The sequence below is a fragment of the Phasianus colchicus genome, chromosome 12 (assembly GCF_987193195.1).
Source record: "Phasianus colchicus chromosome 12, bPhaCol1.hap1.1, whole genome shotgun sequence".
Taxonomy (NCBI): domain Eukaryota; kingdom Metazoa; phylum Chordata; class Aves; order Galliformes; family Phasianidae; genus Phasianus; species Phasianus colchicus.
In genome coordinates, this window is record NC_143447.1 from 14,512,750 (window position 1) to 14,537,621 (window position 24,872).

At 43.0% G+C, this 24,872-nt stretch overlaps 1 protein-coding gene across 6 annotated transcripts in view; it reads right to left on the minus strand.

The window, feature by feature from the left end:
* Positions 1-24,872, minus strand: part of AKAP13 (A-kinase anchoring protein 13) — a 195,501-nt gene that overhangs the window by 140,728 nt on the left and 29,901 nt on the right. For all 6 annotated transcript variants that reach the window (XM_031587751.2, XM_090149022.1, XM_090149025.1 and 3 more), the window contains 2 exons: positions 17,960-18,055; positions 4,977-5,021 (listed from right to left, as the gene is read on the minus strand). In XM_031587751.2, the coding sequence (XP_031443611.2) occupies positions 4,977-5,009 (33 nt within the window). In that variant the 5' untranslated portion in view covers positions 5,010-5,021; positions 17,960-18,055. Of the gene's footprint in view, positions 1-4,976; positions 5,022-17,959; positions 18,056-24,872 lie in introns of those variants that run through there.

Genomic DNA, 24,872 nt, shown 5'->3' on the forward strand with positions numbered 1-24,872 from the left:
TAACACCATCTTTTTCTTCCCATCTACATTAAAGCAAAATACACTGGGAAACTTACAGTAGTTCATTCATTAACAGAAATCTACTGTACCCAAAACTCAGGTTATATTAAGAGAGGGTCACTGCATTCTTGCTGAAGCTTTTGAAGTTCATACTTCATTAAGTTGCATGGCATTTTGGCGTGGAATTGAGAGCTCTCATCTCTATCAAACCTCTCTCTGAGAAATTCTGAGGGTTACATAGCTCCTAAGTGGCAATTTATACAAGAGACTCAGTCCACAGACTGATTAAAGACCAAAGGACCAAAGTCAATGGGAGCACCTTTATCAATTAAGTGCTTGCCCTCCCATACATTCACTAGGTATGACACATTTAGCTTTGTCATCCCAAATAACGTAGGCACACCTTAGACAAACTGTGCATAGAAGGAGTGCTGTGATTTAGAACAAGTTCATTCCTTTTAATCAAAAAGGAAAAAAAAAAAGGCGGTGATGCATCATCCTTCCCCAGCTGCTAATCTTTTCCATTTCACACCCACTGATCATTATCATTGCAAAAAAGAAAACACACACCCGTCTTAAAGGTGGATCTCAAGTTGTAGTCTTGGTAGTAATAGTCTTGGTAGTAATAGAGAGAAGATGACACTGCTTCACACCTCATCCCTGCACATCACCTCAGTCTGGTCTGACACTTCCATACCCGGTGCTGCTCTCAGGTTTCACTTCTAGAAAACACCATGGATTTCAGAGTGGCAGAAAATGTGAATGGATTTAAAAAAAATAAATCAATAACATTACAGTAACCCTTGAGCTAGCAGCCAGCAAGGCTGAGATCAGAAACCATGAAAGCTCTTCTGAATTAAGATTACTGGGACACTATGCAACTGATTTAATCGTAGTCATTTACATGTGTGCACTCTGTATTTACCAGTTTGGTTAGAAATAGAGACATAGCCTGTGATCCTTGATCCATTTGTAATTAAATCTCCTGCTGGATACCCCACTGGACTCTCAATTAATGATAGCATTTATACAAAGATCACCACTTTGCTTCTACCAAGCTTTCCTATTTCCTTTCTCTCACTACGACTTTAGCCTCAGTCATGTTTAAGTTAAGCAATTGATCTAAGCTACTTAATTTATAACCAGAGAACTTCACTAATTTATTGCAATAAAATAAAAACACTTAAAAAGAAGCCTCTGTTACTTAGAGCAATGCTGATCCCTTTTTTCCTATCTACATACTCTTGATGAATTAAATATTCCAGTAATACACCAGCAAGAGCTAGGAAATACCCTACAATACTCAAGTTGAAATTCTGACTTATGTTGGTGGAGATATTCAGCTTATTCAAAAGGGTGAAGATTAAAGAGGTCATGTCAAGTATCCACTGAAAGCAAACAAAACTGAAGCTCCCGACTTCCTGCCTCCCATTAATGCCAGAGTTCTGCAAGTTTCCCACTCCACCCTGAGCCCTGTCAGCACATGGAGCATCTCAGTCTTTCATTTAGGGTTTTGGGTGCACAAAGCCCCAGAAAGAGCAGAAGCAAGATATGAAACATTGTCCTACATCCACTGCCTCATGCTTGATAGAGTTCCCATACCAATGGGACAGCTCTGAAGTACAAGAGGGATGCAGGTGAAACCATTTTCAGATTTAACATCGGATATCTGAGCACCAATAGAGATGTTCCCAAGTACCGTCCCAGGACTGCTCAGCCACATGGACTTGTTAGCAAATCCTGCAGTAAAGTACAGTTGAAGAAACCCACGTACGTTAAAAATGTTCATAGAGCAAATCTTCCACAGAATATCCACAGGCACACACATATAAAGTCTGACCAATACAAATACAAATACATATTAGGGAAAAAAACACCCCCCCAAAAAAAAACAAAACAAAAAACAACAACAAGAACAGAAGAACACCAGCAACAAAAACCAGAGATCCCAGCCAAGTAGCAGTTCCTTTTCATAACCTTGAGCCATAGCAATGAAAAAGCCAGGAGATAAATCCTGCTCCCTGCCACAGCCCTGTGTGTTATGCAGATTACAGCTCTAGAAACTACCGCTGCATTGAAGCCAAGTTTGTATGACAAGGTTTAGGACCACCGCTTTAACAAAGAGACGTGAATCCTTCATCACAGCTGCATGAACACAGCAGACCTTGTTAAGGACTTCCCAGCTCTGCTGCCCTGGCTCTGCAGAACACAGCTGCTGGCAGCAAGGCAGAGCTAAGGTCTGTCCCCTGTTAAGGAGCTTTAGAAAGAAGGTAAGGTTTGGACATCTTTATTTCCAATTCACACAACCCTGGGCCAAAGACACCGTTGTATTTAAACACAACTGAGTGCTGACAGCCTTGCAGCTCAGAGAGCTGCTTGGCCCTGGCATCAAGTGTCTCGCACTGCGCCGAACTTGCACTGCACTATATCAAGGAATGCATAGCTGTCCTATCTCTCCTGGCACGAGCTCCTCTGCCTTGTGACCACGCTGCTGGCAAACCAGGAGCAGCACCAAGCTCATCCCTATATTAGAGCATACATGGAAGTTCTGTGTTTTCTATTACGCATAAAATTTTGGACTCGAGTATATTTAACACCTTGGGCTCCCAGTCTTTCATAATTATTAAGTTACAAGTCCAGGCAATCTGGTAATCATCATCAGATAGGGAGTAACGTGCTACAAGCTGATAGACTTCCAGGAATATAGATCTGGAGGCATCATTTTTTAGTTTCTTCACTCAAAAGTAGATCAGTAAAGTTGCTACAGTCAGATTTTTCTGAGGCATTTTTGTATTATTTCTGTGCACGAGCCACAGTCTGCACTTTACATGGAGCTTTCAGGATGAAACTCATGCAAGATTCAAATTAAACAAATAATCTTGAATCTAAGCTATTGGTTTAAAAGATGTATAAAGGATGCACTGCAAAGGCCCCAAGCACAAAAGGGTAAAATCTGGGGGAAGCAACATTCCTGAAAGTAGGCAAGTGTGGAAAGATTCCCTGATGTGTTCGTATTGCCTGCCATCTCCAGTCATCTATTTCACAGAGCTGTAATTAATTATGGAGAAATTCATTGGACACTGTTCTCAGCTTCCTGAAAATAAGCTGGAGGAGTAACCCCTGCAAGGAAAGCAAAGTTATCACTGCTCTGAACAAGAAACCTGGTGAGGTTTGGTATTCACCTGCTAACAGGCCAGGCCTTGAAAAAAGAAAAATACCAGGAAAATATATTCTCCTTTATGTTCTGCTCACATCACACAGTTCTCAGATGAGCTGAGCCAATTCACACCTCCAGGAACACAGCAACTAATTTTAAAATTTGCATAACATCAACACTGAAAGGAAATAGGAAGATTAAACATCTAGTTTTTAAGGTCGATGAGTTTCTTTTTGTTTTCTCCTCTTCGTTAAGTCACCAAGATTTGTTTGTTTTGAAAGGGATCTGATCTGCATAGACACCTGGTCATGGGATCATAAAAGGGAGAGAAAAAGGAGTCTCTGATACAGAAATATTGTTGCCATGAACTTATTCCCATTTGAAAGAAAAAAAAACACAATACTGAGTGCCGTACGATCATTGTTTTCCACTGGACAAAATTTGACCTCAGCCAAGTCCTCCTCACTGTCATGTGGGGAAGAGGACTTTTAAATCAGCCACTGAAGTACATATTGAATGCAAAACTACACAAAATGGTGGGAAAATAAACTAAGTCAGAAGATAAGACTGGGAAAACAAAGCCTCCTGCTTAGTAAAGGCATACCCTGCTCAAAAGACTAAAAATAATTTTCTCTTGCTTTCTACCACTCATACATTTTTACTGTAGCATCTGCAGAACATACTTATAAGTCTGTTCTTTTTTTTTTTTTTCTTAAACAAACCCAAAGTTTAAATAAAAGTTTACTCAAAGTCACTCTGTTCAGCATGTTTGTGTTTTAACAGACTTCAGGCTGATCTGAGCTCCACAATAAAACACAACGTGGCATTCTACTCCAGAAAAGCTGCTTTGCTCAAGTCAAATCATTCTACATGGTGTTCATCTTGCTCCCAGCACCACACTGCACAGTAAGTACAGAGTGAATTCTAATGCACACAACTTCCAGATGGTAATGAAGCATACACAAAACTCGAAAAATTCCATGAAATTAAAGGTCAGTAAGTTCACTATTTACCACAAACAACGCTTTCCAAGGTACAGCTCATTTACCTGATGTGAGAGTTTCCTATTCCTACCCCATAGAACTACATTAGTAAGCAATTTTTCCTCCCAGCTTTCCATTCTTGCAGCACACAAACCCAGGACAGCTGAACAGCCCATCCTGCTGTGTGCACAGCAATGCAGAAAGTAAATGGTTACAGCCTTGGCTGGCAGCTTTGGCACAAGTGTCACACACATGCATCCACGCCCACAAATTTGGGTCTAATTTGACAGTCCCCGTATTCTGCAACAAAGCTGCTATTCAAGAGCAAAAGGAAGCTTGCTCCCCATTAACGCAGCCAGTGAGGCTATGAGCTTGCAGGAGGTGACATAATCCATGCCCTGCTGCAGGAGCCTGTCAGCCCAGCCCCAACTGCTTCCAGACGCTCCCTGCCACATTTAAAACTCTGAGCAGAAAAACATTATCAGAGCGAGCTGTGCATTGGATGCTCTATTCCCCACTCCAGTAATCCCTTCTTACAGCCTCTCAACATACCAAGTGAGGAACCAAAAAGCAGGGGGCTCCTGCACTGCGCAGGCTACGTGACAGCAGCATTACCACGTGCCACAAAACTGCCTTCAAACTGAGTCCTTGGAAGTCAGAGGGACTCAGTAAACTCACCCGAGGGTTATCACTGTGTGTTGGCAGTACAACTGAGTGAATACAAGCAATGTCTTTAGAGAGCAGGGAGGAAATGAGCAGAATCTCCATCATTGGTGGTGAGAAGCATTTTACAGGAATAGGAGGAGAGGAAAGAACTGTTGAAACTTTTTACTCACATATAACGGAGCTTGCTGTGGATTAAGTTTCATGACCTCAGAACACTGAAACAAAAAAAGAAAAGACAAATTTAGGACTGTTTTCCATAAAATGTTAAGTACTTCTCCATAAGCTGCATGATGTTACATTTTCAACGTGGTACTAGCATTCTTACATTACTGCTTCTAATAGAAAGTTATGTAAAAACAACTGTTTTCTGTATTTTCCCTCTTTCAGGTCAACAAGGATCTGCTATTTTTTCATTTATGCAGTAATTAAGCAAAGACAATTCTAAAACAATTTGCTGAGCCAATCACTGTTTGCTTCCATCTGTACCACTGGCCATGTTGGCACTTGTGATATTCCAAGTGAAACTGGCTTCCCATTCACACACCCTAAATCCACCCCTCCTCCTAGCAACCTTTGCTTTTCATGACAATGATCAGTCCTTCATTACACGTGTCCATATATCCCCCCCACTTCCATATGCTTTCCCATTTCTCCACTGCAGCAGCAAACAGCAGAAGCAAAAGCTGTAAGTTTCTGTTTAATGCACGTATAAAGCAATCCAAGCTTTTGAGATGAAGGCATGCAAAATAATTAAAAATTCAATCTCTGTCATTGCTCACGTCTGCAGTGCTGCAGTCCGCACAGCAAGTACTTTAACCCCTTTTCAAAAGGAGAAGGAGCACAGCTCTGCTTTTCTACAAAGAAACAACCCACACAGGATCTTGTTCATACTCTGTTCCCTTCCAAAACCCCCAGTTTGCCTTTGGTGAGACAGAAATCCAAAAACAGTTGAAGTTCTCTTAGCTGATTCCAGCTTTTAGTGTTCCCTCACACACTCTCCTTATACTGCAAAGTGTTTTTGCACTGGTTATTCTCAATGGCTGAGCTACCTGCTGAGCTGCTCAGCCCAACACCATCCCGCTGCAGAAGGTCCCACACACCACAGACAGATGAACGCCTCAAAATAGCTTCAAGATTTATTCGGTTCATACTTATTTTCAAACTCAAGAGTCCCTTCCAACAGCAAGAATGCCTCAAAATAGTTACACTTGATAGTTTTCCCTACCTCTTAGGATTTACAGAGAATTACTTGCTGGTGAAGACAGGACAAGGAACACAAGCTGTCGTTTGGGCTGGTAAGCTCCAAAAGCAGCTCTGCAAGCAATCCTCCATATGATATGCTCCTGCCTTGCCAGTCCTACTGAGCTCTCACAAACAAAAACTGAAAACAGAAAAAAAGGAAAAAAGACTAAAAGATAATTAAAAAAAAAAAACACAAAACCAACAGAAGTGCGAACCATGCAAGCCTTGCCAATCTGCCTCATGACCTGCCTGAACGTCTCTCCTATTCTGAACATGGACATCTTTGAACAGGGGAACTGAAGCAAAATCTAGCTGAGAACTGTTATTGTACCTTACAGAGATTAAACCAGAGTTGGACAAACTCCCTTTAAGCCCATCCCGCATTTGAATTTTTACAAAGTCTCACTGCAGCAGAGCAATTCCCTCCTGAAGCAAAATTAAGTCCCACAGTCTGGCTCAGCAATCTGGTAGTGCTTGGATATGAGTTAAAAAAATATATTGCCGCAGAGAAGCAAAACAGTTCTGTCTCAGATGAGAATGTTTAAAGAGAGTTAAGACAAAGCATTGTTTTCTCACCATTTCTTTTCAAGTCCTGACAAGTACATGAACTACTTCTCTTTTTGCTGATAAAAGATGCTGTGTGATATACCTTCAAAGTCAACGTGCCTACATCTTTGCATTTATAAAAACTTTCAGGATTACTCTTTATCCCTGAAATTCGGCCATACCTCCACACTGGCCATATTACAACTGGTCTAAGATACGTATGACATTAAAGAATGTCATATGAAACATTCAGAGAACAGAACATGGCAGGTCTGTATCTGCCCAAGACACAAATTCTACTCCTCGAGTTCCTCTCCATTCCCAAATAATTAGTTTTACTAAACTCTCATCAGTTATTTTAGCTTCTCAGAAATCAACTCCAAGGAAAGGAAGTTATTCTAACACAGCTGAAGTCATTCCCCTCCATTAACTAACAGCTTTACCTCTTCCACATCAAGGTTCACAGGTATGCTATTGTCACTGTTGTCACCACACAAAATAACTTCTGTGATTTGCAATCAAGTTACATCTACACTTACCCACAATGTCAAGTAAGCAAACATACTCTCAGGAAGCCTGCACCTCATTTTCACCACAGCTGTTTGCTTTGCTGGGACAAAGCTACAGGGAAGGGGCCAACGTGCCCTACAGATACTACAGGCAGCCCTACAGGACTGCCACTGCTACCTCCCCATCTGCTCCTGTTGGCTACACCCAGCCATCAAGTCAACATTTCCAAAAAAGCCCAACCCAAAGCCTCACCAACCAGGCAGGAAGCATTCGCCTGACCCCAGTGTGCTGCTAAAACAGCAGCAGGATTCAGTGTTCTGATTCATTGTCCCGTCCCTGGTGCAGGTTTGAGAAGCAGGAGATGTGCCGACAGAAGGAATCAGGTATGAAGCCAGACCTTTATTCACCTTTATTTTACTGACTGCTTTAGCCCAGCCCCTTCCAGCTAAGCCATGGAGGGGCCTTGTCACACCATGCTTGGTGTTTGGGCTGCCACACCATAGGACTGAGCCACCATGAGCCCCTTGTTTCTACTTTCACAAGTTCTGTGCAAGGTGCCATCCTGACACCTACAGCTAACGCTCCTCACGCCTTCATACGCAGCAGAAACTGTAGCTCCTGCACTCCATCACAATGCCTACTGTCAGATTTATCCCAATTAAGCAGCTGTTACACCGCATATCATGCCCAATAACATCAAGTCCTTTTTCTTGTAGGTTCCACTGTACAAACCCTGCACTCAGGCTCCATTAATTTTTTTTATTTTTTTGTTTTAAATCAGATCACTTTAACAGAGCAGACAAAACAAGCAATATTATTAACTTTCAGGATCTTTGATATAAACTAGTATAAGAAGTCTGACTGCACTGATGGTATCAAAGATGTGTACAAAACAGCAACAGCAGAAGGGTATCCTATCAACAGAGCATTTGGATTTTTGCTATTCAAGTAATCGTGACCTTGCACACTCTGACCTCTGCCACCCTACAGAAATGCACGTTGCATTGCTTCATCTCCTTCCTGGCAGATGCCTGGCAGCAGCTGAGCAGAGAGAAATAGAAAAGAAGAACACATGCAGGTCAGGAAAGGAAGGATGGGCTGGTTCCAAACTCCCACAGCATAACCTTATCTTGTGGGAGAGCTGAGCTTGGTTGAAAAGACAGCGTCACAAGTCGCAGAGGCCAAAAGAAGGCTTCATACCTAAGGAAGTGAAAATACTGACACTGCTCATGAAAGAAAAGGGGATGCCCAGGAGCTCACATGGCTGAGCTGGTATGGGATTTTTGTTTGTCTGCAAGAGAAGTTCACAGCAGCAGCAGTGAGGTAAGGTGACAGTGTGACTGTTGGATGCTTGATCTTGACAAACAAGAAAAATATCCGGAAATACTTCCTGCAGTAAGATTTTCCCCCTTTTATCTTACTAGAAGTCTTCACATCAATGGCTTAAATGAAACAATTTAATATTTCATTATATGTCAGTCAAATTTTTCAAAGTAAGCAAACTTCATTTGCAAGGAGACAAGTAAGTTTTGAAGATATTTTATCTTATTAGGAAGTGCTCTGGCAAAAACATATGAAAAAAAAAACAGTGACAGATAAGTCTGAATGACTGTTTCACATCAGCAGAGGACTAAAAGTAAGTTTCTGGATGTTAACTTCCCCAGCTGGTGGGTAGGCAGGCAGCCTCTGAAAAAAACAACTTAGTATAGTAAGGAAAATGAAAACAAAAGACTGTGATGGTAATTATTAGAGCAAGATTCATAAGGATCCTAATTTAATTTGGACTGCTTTAAATGTAAAATTAAAAAAAAAAAAGGGGGGGGGAGGGAGGAAGCAAGGCTCTTTGGTGTTGAAAAGTAAAAAGCTATAAAACATTTTCTTCTGTATTGATTAGAGGAGGACCGTATAGATTAGAGGAACTCGTCCTTTGAGTTGATGCCTGCTCTGCTCCCCAGAAAGCAGTTTCTATTTTCTGGACAGGTAGCACCACACCTGCCCTATCAGACAATGCAAACTGCAGAGGGAAAGCCTGGCCCTGTTGTGAGATACGAAGTTGGACTGTAAACGAACTGCTTTGAGAGCCAAGCCAGCAAGAAAGGGCAAATAAAACAACCCCACCTCCACCCTTGTTTTAAGGCCTTCAACCTGCTACAGTGCATGTTGCAAAGAAAGAAAAATCACATCCACTGCACCTTCTCCATCATCTAGTCAAGCCAGAAGGAAAATGAAGAGCATATTTCGGAGTCCCACACATAAATTCCAGAGAAAACCTCACAGGAAGAGCAGCTTGCTTTCTGCAGGCAGGGCACACACAGCCTGCAGTGAAACATGCTGATGTATTCTAACAGAAACAATTGTTGCATGCGCTCAACCTAGGAGTCTGTTTACAGAATCAAAAAGAAAATGACCGTGCCAGTTCCTGCCAACTGGAAGGGCTCAGCTCTGTCCCCAGATGCTATTTGTCACAGTGCTGGAGCAGGCAGTGTGACTACTCTGAATGCTGTCTCTTGAGGCAGCTTCCCAAGCTGTGACTGCACAGAGAGCCAAACTTTTCCAAGTGAGCAAAAGGAATTTCAGCACCGTGCTCCCCGGTGCTGGGGGAAGCAGGCTTGCAACCTTTGCACAGACCAAGGCTGTGCTTTGGGTATTGTCATGGCAGCCAGCAACACTGCTTTATGAGCAAGCAGTCACCATGGGTGGAAATAGGAATGTGAAGACCTGCCTGGTTCTGCTAAGCCTCCGGCAGACCACGTGGTCACAGCATCCAAAATGCAGTCTGCCCCACTAAAACATACCTCATGGCACCAGGAGTGGTGAGAGCATCTCCATCCCTCAAAGAACAGCATATTTACCTTATCTTCTCCTTTTCTAAATCAAAATATTGGCCAAGAGCCTGGCACTTGTTTCCTCATCACCCTGCATCAGAGCATTTATTAAAGAAAAATCCTGGAAGACACACTAAACAGACTGGCTTACCACAGGACATCTCAGACACGCTCAGCCCCACGAGGGCAAATGTGCTGATAAAGGTTGCAGGATCAGCTGCATTCCTCAAAAGTGTGCTTTCACCAGGGCTATAGTAACACAAATTGATTCTACATTCACTGCAAGTACACTGCTTTCACATGATCCAGCAACCACTGCAAATGCCTTTTTCAGCATAAAATTTCATTTCCCTCTCAGACTGCTCAACCAAAGCATTTCATCAGCACTATTCCACGTACATCTCTGGCACCACTCGACATCTGCCCAACTAAGTATCATATAATTGCCTTACGAAAATGCAACTGGAGAGGAGTATTTCTACCACGTCTCAGTCACACAGAAGATGTGTGTGATGGCTCACTACACAGCCACTGAGGGATCTTGTAGCCCCACAACTGCCCATCACACAGGTTTACTGTGTTATCTGTAGGACTAAGTGAAGATCCCTGTTATTAACAGAAGAAAGGACAGTTTCCTCTCGAAACCCATTTACCAAAGCATTTACAGAAAGTGAACAAAACAAATTAGTCTGACACAAATTCACACCGTCTTCCTGCACATTCAATTAATTATCTATGGGCACACTCAGATGTCCCAGATGTACAGTTCTTTTCTTCCATTAGTGGTTGCCTGTATTTAAAACATTCATATTCCTTCTTGGAAATACCTGCATCTTTCAGAGTTTTTTTAATGGCATGCTTTATGGCCATCCAGACATCCATCTTGCAATGCTTCCAGAATTCTATTAGGTTTTTCCCCTTAGAATACCACAGTGAAATCCCCTCGTGTTTGCAAGTTTCAAAGCAGGACGTGAAATGAAAGTCCAGGTTCCAGCTCCTAAGAGCAACAGTGGTTTCAGGCATTATAAAGAACTGCATAAGTCAGTACAATTGAAAGCTATTGAAGCCTTCTCAGAATAGGGAGGATACCTTTCTGCTCTGCTAAGCACTGAAGAACTAATACAGTTAGTGTTATTGAAGCCTTTCCTGGAGCAATTTTGTGTTATTCCACATATGTCATGGAAAATAACAAACTACTGTATTCGATTTCTTTGGATATGGTATCATCTGACAAGAGGTGAAAAAAAGAGCATTTATTTGCTTTACTGTGGTTCCCAAAACCTTAGCCAGGATCAGGGCCCCCATCAGCTGCACGCTGTAGAAAATGTCAATGCAAACAAAGTTTCTGCCTTGAAGAGTTTACAAACAGGGAGCAGGAAGGGATACAAACACCAAGTACCTAAATAATAAATCCTCTCCATCCACTTTTCCCAGCTGCTATTTAATTTCACCTTAATTAGTTGGCTTATTTCTTACAGGCATCGCAAAGTGTATCTTAAGGACAAATCTGAAAGCCATGCCTACGGCCTTGCACGGATAACACTGAAGGTAAACACACACAGCACAGCTCAGAGCTACCAAAATGGCTTTGAGATTCTCCCATCATGTCTCATTCACACTTGCTCTTCTCCTTCCCCCCCTTCTCCCTCCCAGACAGAAAGGAAAGCAATAGGATGCGCAGGAACAAGGAGGAGTTTGGTATCTCCGTGCCCACTTCTTCCATCTCCTCTCCCTTATACACCACATTCGTGATAATATACACTTCAATGTTAAGTCTTGGAGGTTTTCAAGCTTTTCACGCTTCGTGTCAAGCTTTTTTTTTTTTTTGTAAGCTTTCATTTTAGATATTCCTCAAGTTTAAGCTCTGCTGAATCTCATCTTCATCTCCACACTTATTTTATTTTTGACTTTAGAAACAATGATCTGTACTTTCTGAGCCTGAAGCATGCACTCCCAACTGTACAAAAACAACCTCAGCCATAAAGAGCTCATGGTCGCAGGAGGGAGAGGACAGCCAAAATACACACTGATGAAGTTACAGATCTCATGGAAAGCATTTGAATAGATAAGCAGAAATACAGAGAAAGCAGAATGACTTTCCAATTGTAAGGGGCTCTGCATCTCAGCACTGTCATGCTGAAAGTCAAAAGGAGGATTTTTTTTTTGTCAGTGTCACAAAATTTGCTTCATGCAAATTGCTCTGAACATAAGGACTCTGGACCTTGTAAAGACTGAACTTCGTGCCTTCAAGTACCTAGGGTAACACCCTAGGTAGTTCACACTATATACATCCCATAGAAATTAGAGAAGCCCTATCTTTCAGAAAGCCAGTCATCAGCAGACTTCCCTCTGCACTGCAACACTACCACCAATAGATACACAGGTGATGGGGTAACCTTCATTACAGTGCCTTACAACCAATCCTCAGATCCTCCCTCTTTAAAACAAACAACCCATAAGCTGTAAAAGAGTTTAAAGAAATCCAGGGATTACACTGCACATTTATCTGAACCCATTTGGATCTGCTCAGCGCTTGCTGGCACTACAGGCAGTCCAACCACTGAACCTCACCCAACAAAGCACCACGTCCTCACACTCCCACACTCTGTTTTCACAAAATGTTAGTTTATGAAGTGCTCAGAAACATCAGGAGGATTGGGTTTCAGCTCCCAAAGCACTCATGTTCTAAGCTACACAATATAAACAAAGGCAGTAGGAAACAGCGAGTGCGGGACGAGCTGGCCACATGCAGACAGATCCCTGCTGGAGCCCCGAATTTCATGCAAAGAACTAGAATAGCAACATCTTTCCCAAGTTAACTGCTCTCCCCTAATGTCATGGGAATCACTGCACTAAAATATTCCTTTTTCTTAGGAGTGATATATAAATTACCAAGTTGTATTACTCATCTATTGTCTCCTTCCATTTTTATTCTAAGATAATTAAAATTTGAAACAAAGCCATTCTTGTTTTGGTTTACGTATTTTTTTTTTCTTTAACTGTAGCAATAAGTCTGAAAATTGAAACAATGTTAATTTTACTCACATTGTCTTGCCTAGTGTATTTTTTCTGAGTATCCTCCTGCCCAATTTAGATCAGGGATAACTTGCTCTCACTCTTCAGTATTAGGTGAAAGAATGAAAGAGTTGTTCACACAATTTGCCCCACTATTTTCATTCATTTTGAACAGATGCCAGAAGTCACCATTCACAAAACGAACTACCTTTCTAACTGATGTATTAACGCCCTCTAATGTGCAAGCAGATTGAATAAAAAAATAAAACTGAGAGCAAAACTAACAAGCATTCTGTTTAGGCAAGAGAAATAAACCAATGACCCCATTCTTCAGCTGTACGCAGGGAGAAATCTGTATAAATCAAGCAGCAATTGCAGCAACTAAAATAAACCTTACCCTGACATTCTGTGATTCTGTGACAGAAGATGAATGCACGTGCTTCCAGGCATTACAATACTAAATGCAGAATGACTTTCTCCATAGCTATATTAATGCATGATTTTTTAGCTAGCCAGAAATAGGAGGCTGGAGGAATCAAGCAAGTAACCCATTCAAAAACTAACTCACAAACACATAGGTAAACAACACCACTAGCAAAAGCCTCTGACTGTATAAAGGGGTGAGGAGATGCGGAGCTGCATCTCAAGCATGTGGCAGCAATCGGGGTATGAGTGCAGGGCAGCACAGTGTGTGTCACTGCAGCTGAGAAGGGAGGTGTTGAGCATAAAACCCCAGACATTTGTGTACAACCACCTGAATTCATGCAACTTGCTGAAGGTTGGGTTTTGTAACTAAATTGATTCCTTATAAAAAAAAAATACCTCCTCCATTATTTCCACAGGTGATGCTGCCTGCCAGCTGCATCCTGTCTGCAAACAAAACCATATGTTGCCATTCAATTAGAGACACAGAGGAGTTTCATTTGGCTGCAAGCAATGGAAAGGAGATGTAAACACATGTCACGTTGGCCTGGCCCTGCTGTCCTCGCCTCCAAAGGACCACTGGCAGGTCTGCAAGTCCCTGCTGCAACCAAGTGCATGCAGACAGCTTTAACAGCACCAGAAAGAGATGTAACTTCATGACACTCTTCTTCCCCAGTAAAAGATGGAAAAGGAATGAATTTAACTGAAAAATCAGCCCTAAATGTTAAATGCTGTTGGAGAGCTCAGCACTGCAGCCTTCCCCATGCAGCAGGCCCCACCAACAGAAGGCCAAGAGTTGCTACAGCAACAGCTTAATAACTGCATGCAGAGCCTCACTGGAACGAAAGCTAACAGAGCGTCACTGATTTAATTGACTGATGATTTAATAAAATGCTCTGGATATAGATTAACTTGCTTTGCTTAATGTAGCTTGGCTTCCTGGTGGCAGCACTGGACCCATGCTGTTGATGGGCCGGAGCCCTGCCTGCAGTTTTTGGGGCTCCCACCTTACCACCCAAACCCTGGAGGGGGATCAAGCCATGTGGGGTAAACCAAAGCAGCAACATCCCCTAGGCCCAGCAGAGGAAGGTGGCAATCACTCCAAAAACATCTGGTTTCTCCACTGCCATCATTTGATATAAAAACCCCACAAAAATCACTGTGGTTATCACCCTGTGCTCCACATGCCCGGTTTCAAAGAAACAAAGACACTGTAGAAGTTGAAACAACAGAGAGTAAAAGGATTATTAGCTAGCTCTAATTATACAAACTGATCTCATCCTCTTGTCATAAGCCTCTTTCCTGTGTCCGGAATCTATTTGTGTATCATAAAGACCAGTCTCCTGTAAATGTACAAGGGTCATCAGCACAGGGCGATTCATTTCACGTTTTACAATACACACATATTGTCAACCAATCCACTTGTAACAAGATATAACTGCCCTCACTTGTCAATTGGTACTTGAAAATATTACTAATGGCAAACAGTAATTAAGATACTGATTCCTAAAACCCAAACAGCATTTTATAAGTAGCTACCATGTAGCTGTAATAAAATAAAAAAAACACAGGCTCCATCTTCAGCTCAAGTAGCTACATCCTAATAAAGTTAAGAACTAACAGTTGACTTGAATTATAGTGCAGCATGTACGCAAAAGCACACGTATGTTTATACTCAAATTAAGTCCTCCAACAGGTTCTGGGGCAGCTATTTCACGTAGGCACGAAACATTTATCTCAGGCTCAAGTATTAACTGCCAGAAATCCTTAGCAGACCTTCTAGGTGCCTCTTCAAATGAGTAAAATTCAGCTGATAGCCTTTAATACACTGCATAGCTTGAATACACACTATAGGAGTAAATGCTAGGGAAGTCCTCAAAGATAAAATACTTCGTTTGTAAAAGCAATTATTGACTTCAGGTTCTTAAGGGCACTTCTTGAGAAGCACCAGTTTTCAAAGGACAAGTACATTCAGCATTTTCTGTAGTAACAGAGACCATCCCAAAGCTGGGCCGCCAAAACAGAAGGAATAGGACTATAATTACCTTTGGGAAAAAAAAAAAAAAAGAGATGCTATACAGCACCTACAATGCCTCCAGATGCACAAAGCCAGGTGAAAGACGATGGGATGGGAATGCAAAATTAGGAGCTGTTTTCTCTTAAGTGATCTGTTTCTTTCAACTCACGCAATCATAGGAAAAACATCATAGTGAAACATACTTTATTCAAGTAGACACAGAATCAGTTTGTTTTACTGGAGCATCCCATCTGAGCCAGTCTTGAAAAATGTACATCATTGACCCACTCCCAGCAACTAGTGGAGTCCTCTGGTACTCATTGCCAGAGAGAAAAAAGTAGAGTTGCAGTTTGTAAGACATAGCATTAAGTATACAGCATGCAGGGAAGGTACCACAAAAAGCAAAACCCAAAGCAACAGAGTATCACATCTCTAAAGCAGAGATGAGAGAGTACACATAGAAATCTGAAAATTAAATTAAAAACAAAACCAAACAAATTCAAATAAGCACAGATTCTACTCAATATCACCACCTCATCCCCTGCATCCAATCCCTTTGGCAACCAGCCCACAAGCAATAAAGCAAGTTTTGCAAACAGACATCCAGCTTTGCACCTGAAATCATTGCTTCCAGCAGCCCTCACAAAGCAAGCTTTCAGGCTGGCCCCTCAGGAGCCCAGTGGGTTAATGCCCACAGGTTGCAGCCACACCAGTAAATCATTTATTACCCCAGCTCAGGGACAAGCGACTACGCAGAACCAAAAGTCCACGCTGTGCAGCTGTTCACAAGCCAGGCAGTTCTGCATAATTATGCTATAACACAGGATTAAATTTGGGGAGTGGAAATGCATCCCTTTATTATTGATATTTCTTGGGTTTTTTTGTTTGTTTTTCATCATGTTATGCAGCTATTTTAAATGTTACAGAATTCATTAACACTAAATTCATTAGGCAGAAACCATGAATGAAATGAAGGGATCATCATTACAAGCACAGTTAGGGAAACACTGGACCAGCAGCCAAAAAGAGGGAAGGCTTTGAGGAATAAGGAGAGCTACTCCTAAATTCAAGTTTAGTTTTTTTCCAGACCCATCAGAGAACACACACCTGAAAGCAGCCGTGGTGCAGATGTTGGTTCCCAGAGGGCCAGGTAAGCAGCACTCACTGCCTGCAACTGGAAACATTTGCACCTTTCTCTGCAGCAGGCACTGCTCACTGCGTGCTCCTGTGCTCCAGAAATTAACAGGAAGTTAAGAAACTTCTCAGAAAGGTGATGAGGCACTGGAACAGCTTTCCCAGAGCTGTAGATGCCCCATCTATGGCAGCCAGGCTGGTGGCAAATCAAACAGCTTGTCTTATACAGGAACTCATGCAGTGCATTCCTCCACTAGCCGTGTGCAGCACATCCAGCTAATGATCTGAGCTCATGATGGACGCAGGGACCAGCCCTCCAACAGCCACATCCTCAAAGGAACGCTTTCCCAATAAAGGTTTCATTCATAATTTCACCCATGATTCTAAGACTTAATTATTTTTTTTTCTCAAAATCTGCAAATAGGTACAACACCCCTACCCAACCCCATCTAAAAAAAGGAAACCAAAATAATCACAATAAATACTTGTCTCCCTAGCACAGCAGCAGCTTATGATTAATCCACCCAGCTGTTGCTACAACATTGCCAAATGGGCCCAGCATTGTTAACCACGCTGCTTTGCACCAGTCTTCTTGGGCACAGCCATGGAAAATGTGAGACGCTGCAGAAGGTAAACAGGTTACACACACAAGAGGAGAAAACAACCCTCTGACAGAGCCCAAGAACTGCAAGCACCCATTTCTAAAGAAGACTCCCACAGTTTCTTTGCTTTAGGCTAACAGTTTTTTTTTCCAAGCTAAGTATATTTGGAGAAAATGAGTATAACTGCAGGAGACACACCAGTTCCCGATGGTCTGCAGTAGCTACATGTCATCTTGCAAGTCAGATCCATCCCCTGATCTGGTTATGGGAACTGAAAAAGCAGCACTGAACACACACCTGGAGCACTGCAGGATGGAGCAGGAAGCACACGTGGCTCACAAGGGGCTCACAACCAGCCACACTCCCCTGACAGGAGCCCTGTGTGCCCCAGCTCCCATCCCCAGCAGCTTCTGGAGAAACCCTCAGGCTGAGAACACCATAACCACCTGTCTACCCCCAGGGACAGGTGCACAGTGCCTTAAAATAATAGGGAAGAGCAGCTGGTGCCTTAAGTGCTATGGACTGTTTCACACCATGGAACAGTGAGAACACGTTCAACTGCAGTATGAATCAAGCTGTGAGTTCACTTGTGAGAGATAATGTAATTCTTCACCAGCACCTTCAGCACTCTTTGTACCATTTGATACCATTCTATTTTTTGTTTTTCTTTTTTCTTTCTTTCTTTCTTTTTTTTTTTTTGTCACATTTGCTTGTCATAATGCTTTGATATCCTCAACCCCTCTTGCCATCCAGCAGGTAAGCTAGGCAAACCCACTCCCCAGAACACATCGCCTCAGCATTCATTTGTACCCAAGAGCTGTCAAAACACGTGAACTTACTTGAACTGCATGAAGCAGCACCAACAGTCCGAGATGTCCTTCCGGGCCTTCCCCCAGTGAGCATAGAGCAGCAGAGCAGGACTCGAGGTTCAGCTCCTGCAAGAGAAAAAGGAGGAGTCACCGAGGTGCAACAAGGCCTGTCCTGAGAGCATACACCTGTCCCACACCTGGCGTATTGAAGCCATCCACCAACCTATGCCTTGTGGTTGTATAGTAGACAGTAGCCTCTGAGCACAGCCCAAAAGTACAATTATAAGCATCTCAGGAACAATGGCAAAGCTTGCCAGCAGCTAGAAAATCAATTGTGCTCCATGAATTGGCTGGGGAAGGTAAAAGCTGGGAGATGGAGCATTGCAAAACAAGCCTCCTTCGTTCATCCGCAAAGGCACAGCAGAACCTCAACTCTGCCACACCAGTTGTACACAAAGTTTTTTGTGAGCATTGTTACTAAAATCTCCCTTAATTCTGCTGGTGGGCTCCTGCTGAGGGATTGGGACAGCACTTCGCAAGGCACCATAGGGCACTGCAGACAGAAAAGGGTTTTTTCCATAGACACTTCAGCACAGACTATCTCAAATTGGAAGAAGGAAAAAAGCTTACCCTCTTGTTCCTCTTCAAGCAGCAAGGAAAAGAGGGAAAAGTAAGGAGCCCATGACTCCTTATTCTGGTATCACATTTCTAAATTACATTTCCATGGCAAACTACTGAGCTGAAAGAACTACCTGAACTCTCCAGTACCAGGCAGAGGAAGCAAGCCTCCTTTGGATTCATTAAGCAGTAAAAACCTCCCTCCCAGTCCGAAGCAAACAGACTGGAACTTCCCCCCAGCATTCCTGCAGAGCTGCTTTCAGGCCGCACGTTAAAGCGTGGTTAGTTTGATAAGGCGATGATTAACTACATTAAGTAAGAAACATTAACCCAAGGCTCCTGGTAGTGATCCCACACTGATCAGAGAGTGCGATGATCAGCAGCTCTCTGCAAGGCATACACTACAACAATGCAGCGGTTTCACTTGTTTGCGAGGCTGATAACTTGGCTTTCAGTACCACAGAGCTTCAGCAAGCTTTACTGCTACTCCTGTAAGCTGGCAAGCACTATGGGCAGAGATAACACTGGTAAATACACAGTGAGTGTGCAGTGAATCACTGCAGGTTTTTCATCATAGCCATTAAGGAATGAGGGTGTGTATATGGAGGCGCACATGCAAAACTCACTGGGATGTTTATGACTTGGAAAGTATTAGCAAGTGGAGAAAATCAACCAGCTTTGCAATAAGACATTAGTCTTCTGGGGCTTTCTGTTTGAGTTCATGCTGGAGGAGTTTTCAGTTTAGCACAAGCAGGTGCAAAGAATATTAAGAAGTCTTATATTTCTAGTTCTGTATTTAAAAAGCCTGCACACTCTGTAAAGCTGTCCAAATCAAGGAATTAAGTGCCCAGAGGTTTCTCTTTTCCATGGAAATGCATCAAGATAACTCCTGCATGTGTAAGTAGACTCATTTTAGAAGGATTTCCCCATATGGATTTCTCCTCATCCTCTACTGTGAAATAATTTCCCAGCACTGACAAACACGGACGTTGCCTCTCTTACGTGCATCTTAAAGAATACACTTTTTTAAAACAATTATGTCCTATAGCTGTGTTCATATTTCTTAACAAGGAAGAAAACAAAATCTCTTCCACATCATTTCAGGAAGATGATGACATGGAGCCAGCAAAGGGGTTTGCCCATGGCCACCCTGCCAGGCAGCCACAGCGCAAGGAACAGATCTCAGTTCAAGCAAATCTCTTTCCACAGCAAATTCTCTAGGCTAGGACAATAGGGAAAAGTTAAAAAGTATATTAAATGGGGAGAAAAAAAAGTTTATTGAAGGAAAATAGCTGGAGATAAAATCTCTTTTCAAGTTTTAACTAGCATGTACAAATACATGCCATTTTCTATATTTAGTTGCAAACATCATCAGTTATAAAAGGTTCCTACACTGCTCTGTCAGCACTGCTCCATTCTGACCCATAGCTCTGAGTGATTTCTGCCCAAAAGGGGCCATAGTGACACTGCAAGTAGCACAACATCTCACAGTGCTCAATTAACATAAATGGGAATATAAAGAAAAGTCCCTTTGATCGCCTTTACAGAACATGTTCCACTTGAACTGAATGAAAAGAGGGGAAAAAACCCTTATTTATCAAGACAGAACTGAGGGCTGATTTCCTGCGGTCCCTCTCCCTTCACACTGAGATGGCAAATGCAGAATTTGCCCATCAATGCTGAGTGATGAAATGCACTGGTGGATAAGGACAGCATCATGGCTATCTACGTTCTTAAATAGAGAAGGTAAACAGTGCTGAGGAATGGGATGGTTACATACATAGTTATCTTAAAGAAAAATAAATAATTAGCCTAATGACTTAAGGGTGATCTGCACCTTTACAGGCAGAGGAGCCAAGCAGCACAAGGTACTCACTACTCATTCATAAATGAAGTGAATGTTAGGGGCTGTAAGCACAGCAAGAGAGAATTATCTGTGTCTAAAACACATTTAGGAGCAGCCAGCTGGGGGATGGAGATCTGAAAGGTGGGCAGGGGCCAGCGAGGCTCTCCTGAAGGCTCAACAGAACCCAAACATGCAGACCCCAGGTCTCCAGTGCACAGCTGCAGTGCCAAGTCAATCAGCAAAGAACTTCCAAAACACAGCCATCACACAGAAACCACTTCCTACTTGTTTTTGTTGGTTTTTTTTTTTTTTTTTTTTTTTTAATTTTCCCCTGAACACAAATCCAATTTCTTCTTCTGAGAAGCACTAACAGTTTGTTTTTTTTCCCCCTCTGCAAACTGATTGTTTTGACACATAAAATGAGTTATCTCACCATCTGTTTGTAATTGCCATAATGAAGCTTTAGCAAACGCTAAAAAACAGCACCAAGAAGAGGGCACTAATGGTCTGGGAGATGAACCTGCTGATTATTTGGGATTATTTCATATGGCTGGGATCTTGATAGCTAAGACACCCAAACAAACCTCTGCAGTATTTCCAGGTTTTGACTGTTGCATGCTACAAAATCTGCCTATAATTACATATCAAATGACATCAAGGAAAGCTCATGGATCCATGTCTGCACGCTGCTACCTCGTTGCTTTTAATACATAGCCTATACTTAAGCATCATGATATTCACACCACAGCAAGTCCTTTCCCTGCCTCTACTTGGCTTCCAGGAGAAACTGGCTCACAAGACCTTTTTGGAAGTTGGTCTGAGCTACGCTTCCTAATTCGTTAGGGAAGGGAGCCTGGACAAGGCATTTCACATGCTATGAAGTCACCTTCACAGCACCAACTTCTTCCCCAGTGACCACAGGGAAAGCCAAGCAGGTCCCACCAAAGCTGGTCAGGAGCAGCAGCATCCCAGCAGCCATGCAGTTCATTGGGCCAAAACCATTTGCTATGGCTATGGACACACATAGGCAAAATACATGTGAAAATAAGAGATCCTTTCCCTAAAATCTGCTTTGTTTTGGACAGATGTAAAGGCAAAGAACCACAGCATCACACTAAATGTTTACCAGAGCAGCAGAGGATTGAATACAGCCACCTCATTTACACACACACCAGGTTCCCCCAAAACCAAACAGCTATGTTTTGTGTAGAGGGCAGTGTCAAACTTGGCACACTGCATGAAGAAAAGCTAAGAACTTTAAAATAATAGTTAACAAATAAAACACAACTACACGCCACACCACAATTGCAATTCTGCAGACAGAAACTATACGGAAAAAAAATGAAATGCATAATAGTGTTTTTGTGCCTCGTTAGAGTTTTCACTGATACACCAAGAGGAAAATTAGGTCTCGCTACAGAGATTTGATCTCCTTTAAAATGATGTATGTCTCAGCATCCATCCCAAGTAGCAACGACTGTTTTCTAGATGGCCTTGTAGAGTAAGGACATAGCTGATTGGCTATGGAAGACTTCAAAACCTAGCTCTAGGAGTTTAGAATTAAGCGTTAAGGTGTGCTGGACCTTAGCACTTCACTGATTCACCATAGCAAGACCACCATTCCTTATGCTGCTGGAGAACCACATTGGAGTGATGAGCTAAAAACCAAAGCAAACAGACGGAATAACATCTCAAGCCCACAACCACTCCCAAAAGACAAAGTCTTCAAATTCTGATACAGGTCTTTCTGCTTCTCCTCTATTTTTCCCTGAAACAGCCAGGCTTGAGGCAGCCAGGGCAAGCAACCTGTGGCCCTGCAGAGCACTGCATGATCTCAAGAAAAGGAAGAGTTGCTGCAAATGAGACATTGAGATAAATGAGGTTGGCTCATGAAGGTCAGCCAGTCCAATGCCCTGATCAAAGCACAGCTGTGACATCATGGCAATGACATCAACCCTACGCTCTCACTGTTCCAAACTGTCACTTAATTGTGGTTTCTGTCTCAATTCTCAGTTGAGAAATGGAGTGAGAAAGAACTGCTTGGCCACTGGAATGAAGTCAAAGTCATTAGCAGTTGTGAGGTACTCCAACTTGAGAAGAAAAAAAAGTGAAGACAGTAAACAGTGATTATTGTACTTAGAAACCTTCTGATAAGGATGGAAACATGCACATATTGCAACCAACTTCCTTTCTCTACTTAAAGGAAGCTTATGAAAAAGATGGAGACTGACTTTTTACATGGTCTGATAGTGACAGCACAAAGGGGAATGGTTTTAAATTAAAAGAGGCAAGATTGAGGTTAGGTGTTAGGAGGAAATTTGTTCAGAGAGCATTGAGCCCCTGGCACAGCTGCCCAGAGAGCTGTGGGTGCCCCATCCCTAGAGGGATGCTCAAGGTTGGGATGAGGCCCTGGGCAGCCTGAGCTGGTGGAGGGCAACCAGCCCACAGCAGGGTTTGGAACCAGGTGGGCTTTAAAGTCCCTTCCAACTCAAGCCATTTTATGATTCTGCGTTTCCAATAACACCTAAGCATTGACAAATGAACACAAATGAAATGCTTTCCTGCTGTGCTAGTACAAAGCACCAAGTGCAAGTTCATGCTGCATGCTGTTGTGGCTCCTTGAACAAGGTCCCTATGCTCAGCCCATGGAGGCAGCAGCTGGGGTCTCTTTGCCAGGCAGATCAAACAGATTAAGTGCTGGGAGAGGAACAGACGGGCCCAGAAAATGCAGCAACCCGCCCAGGATGCAACCATCACTTCCCCACCCACACAACCACAAAGAGTGCCACCCAGTGCCACACAGCATCAGCGTCCCCATAGAGAATCAGTGTCCCCTGCCCAAGGAGCAGCTGCTCAGGGTGCCAGGCTGCCCGGGTGTGCCAGGCACTGTGGGATTATGTTATTTCATTGCTCAAAACAAGCTGTCACCAGAGCTACGTAGAGCTTAATTATATAAATAAGAAGATCTGTATAGTGTTCCTAAACCAATAATGAAAGAGAAGGTCTAATGATGCAACAAAAATCTGCAACCCGGCGCCCAGATTACAGGCTGTTGCACAACAGCTCAAGCAATTGGGCATTTCAGCAGCTAGCTGCAGGGTTGTACTGGGGATGATGTTTTCCCAGAGTCACCGAGATGCACCCACCTCCCCAGCACCAGCAAGGGAAGGGTGAATGGGAAGCACCTGCTCTAGCAGCAGCAGCACCGTCCCAAGAGATGCTCCAAAGCAAACACCCACTGTATCCTCAGTCATGTGCTGTATTTGCATCCAGACAACAGACACATCCAAAGGCTGCCCAAGCAAGAGAAGTGCTGCTGTTTCCGGTGCAAAGTCACATTACAGAGGTGGCATCGCCCAGCTCCAACCTGCTGCTTTACAACCACAGTGACTTTTGCACTGCTGGGCGATTTCGCTCCCAGCTGTGGCCCTATCTAAGAAAGCATTATCAGCACCAGGTCAACAGAGATATCACCCATCAACTGTGACAATAAATGTGGTAATTTGGCTATTTGATCAGCACTCACAGCATGAGCAGTTTATGCGGAAGTGAACGTACATATCCCAAGACAGCTGAGTGGGTTTTCTTTTCCTGAGTAGGCTCAAATGCTTCCAGATAATATTGATCTCTATTCATAGCATAGCATAACTGGGAACTCATTTGGCTTGAAATGGCTTTTCTGCTATATTGACATCTTACATCAATAAACATGGTACCAAACTGCAGCTCAGCAGCATCATTTTAGTTATTTTTGTTAAGCAGTCAGATGAAAAACACCATATCAGTGCCAGGGCTAAGAAGCATTGTTTGGGCTTTCAAAATCAGCCAAGTGCCACAGTCAGCACAGGAACTGAATGCTGACAAACTCCAGAGCTCACTCCCACGTGTTTCCTGTCCCGTAGGCCATCCCTGCTGTCATATTGGGGCTCAGCAGCCGCTCCGTGGGCTGTGGCCATACGGCTGGTGATGAACAAGGCTCTGTGAGGCCACAAGGAGCGGGCAGAGCTCAGAGGTTTTTCTTTATAGATCACTGAGGACTTGCAGTGAAGCCTCCAGGCGCATACTGTGCTGCAGGGTTGTTGCCGGGTCTGCTCCATCCCAGCCCATGGGGAGAAGTTTGAGCAAGCAGGCATTTCATTGCTGAAAATACCACTGAGTACACAGCAGCAGAGCTGGGAAAACTACACAGTGTTTGTCCTTTGTTTCCTTCATGTACAGACCATTTTTGCCCCAGCAGATCTTATCGCAGGGCACTGCTCTGAGCCTCTTGCAGCCGCGATGGATCAAACAGCTCACATCATTGGGTGGCTGAAAGCAAACAGTGTGCAGCCACAGAGTGTCTTTCAGTGGGCTGCCTGCTTTACTTTCACGCAACTTTTTTCTCCTCCTCTAACAAGGAAACTGTTCTCATTCAACTGCTTTTGTATTTTTGCCTCCCCTCTCGAGAGGCAGAGGCTTGCGGCAAGATCTTTAAAAGAG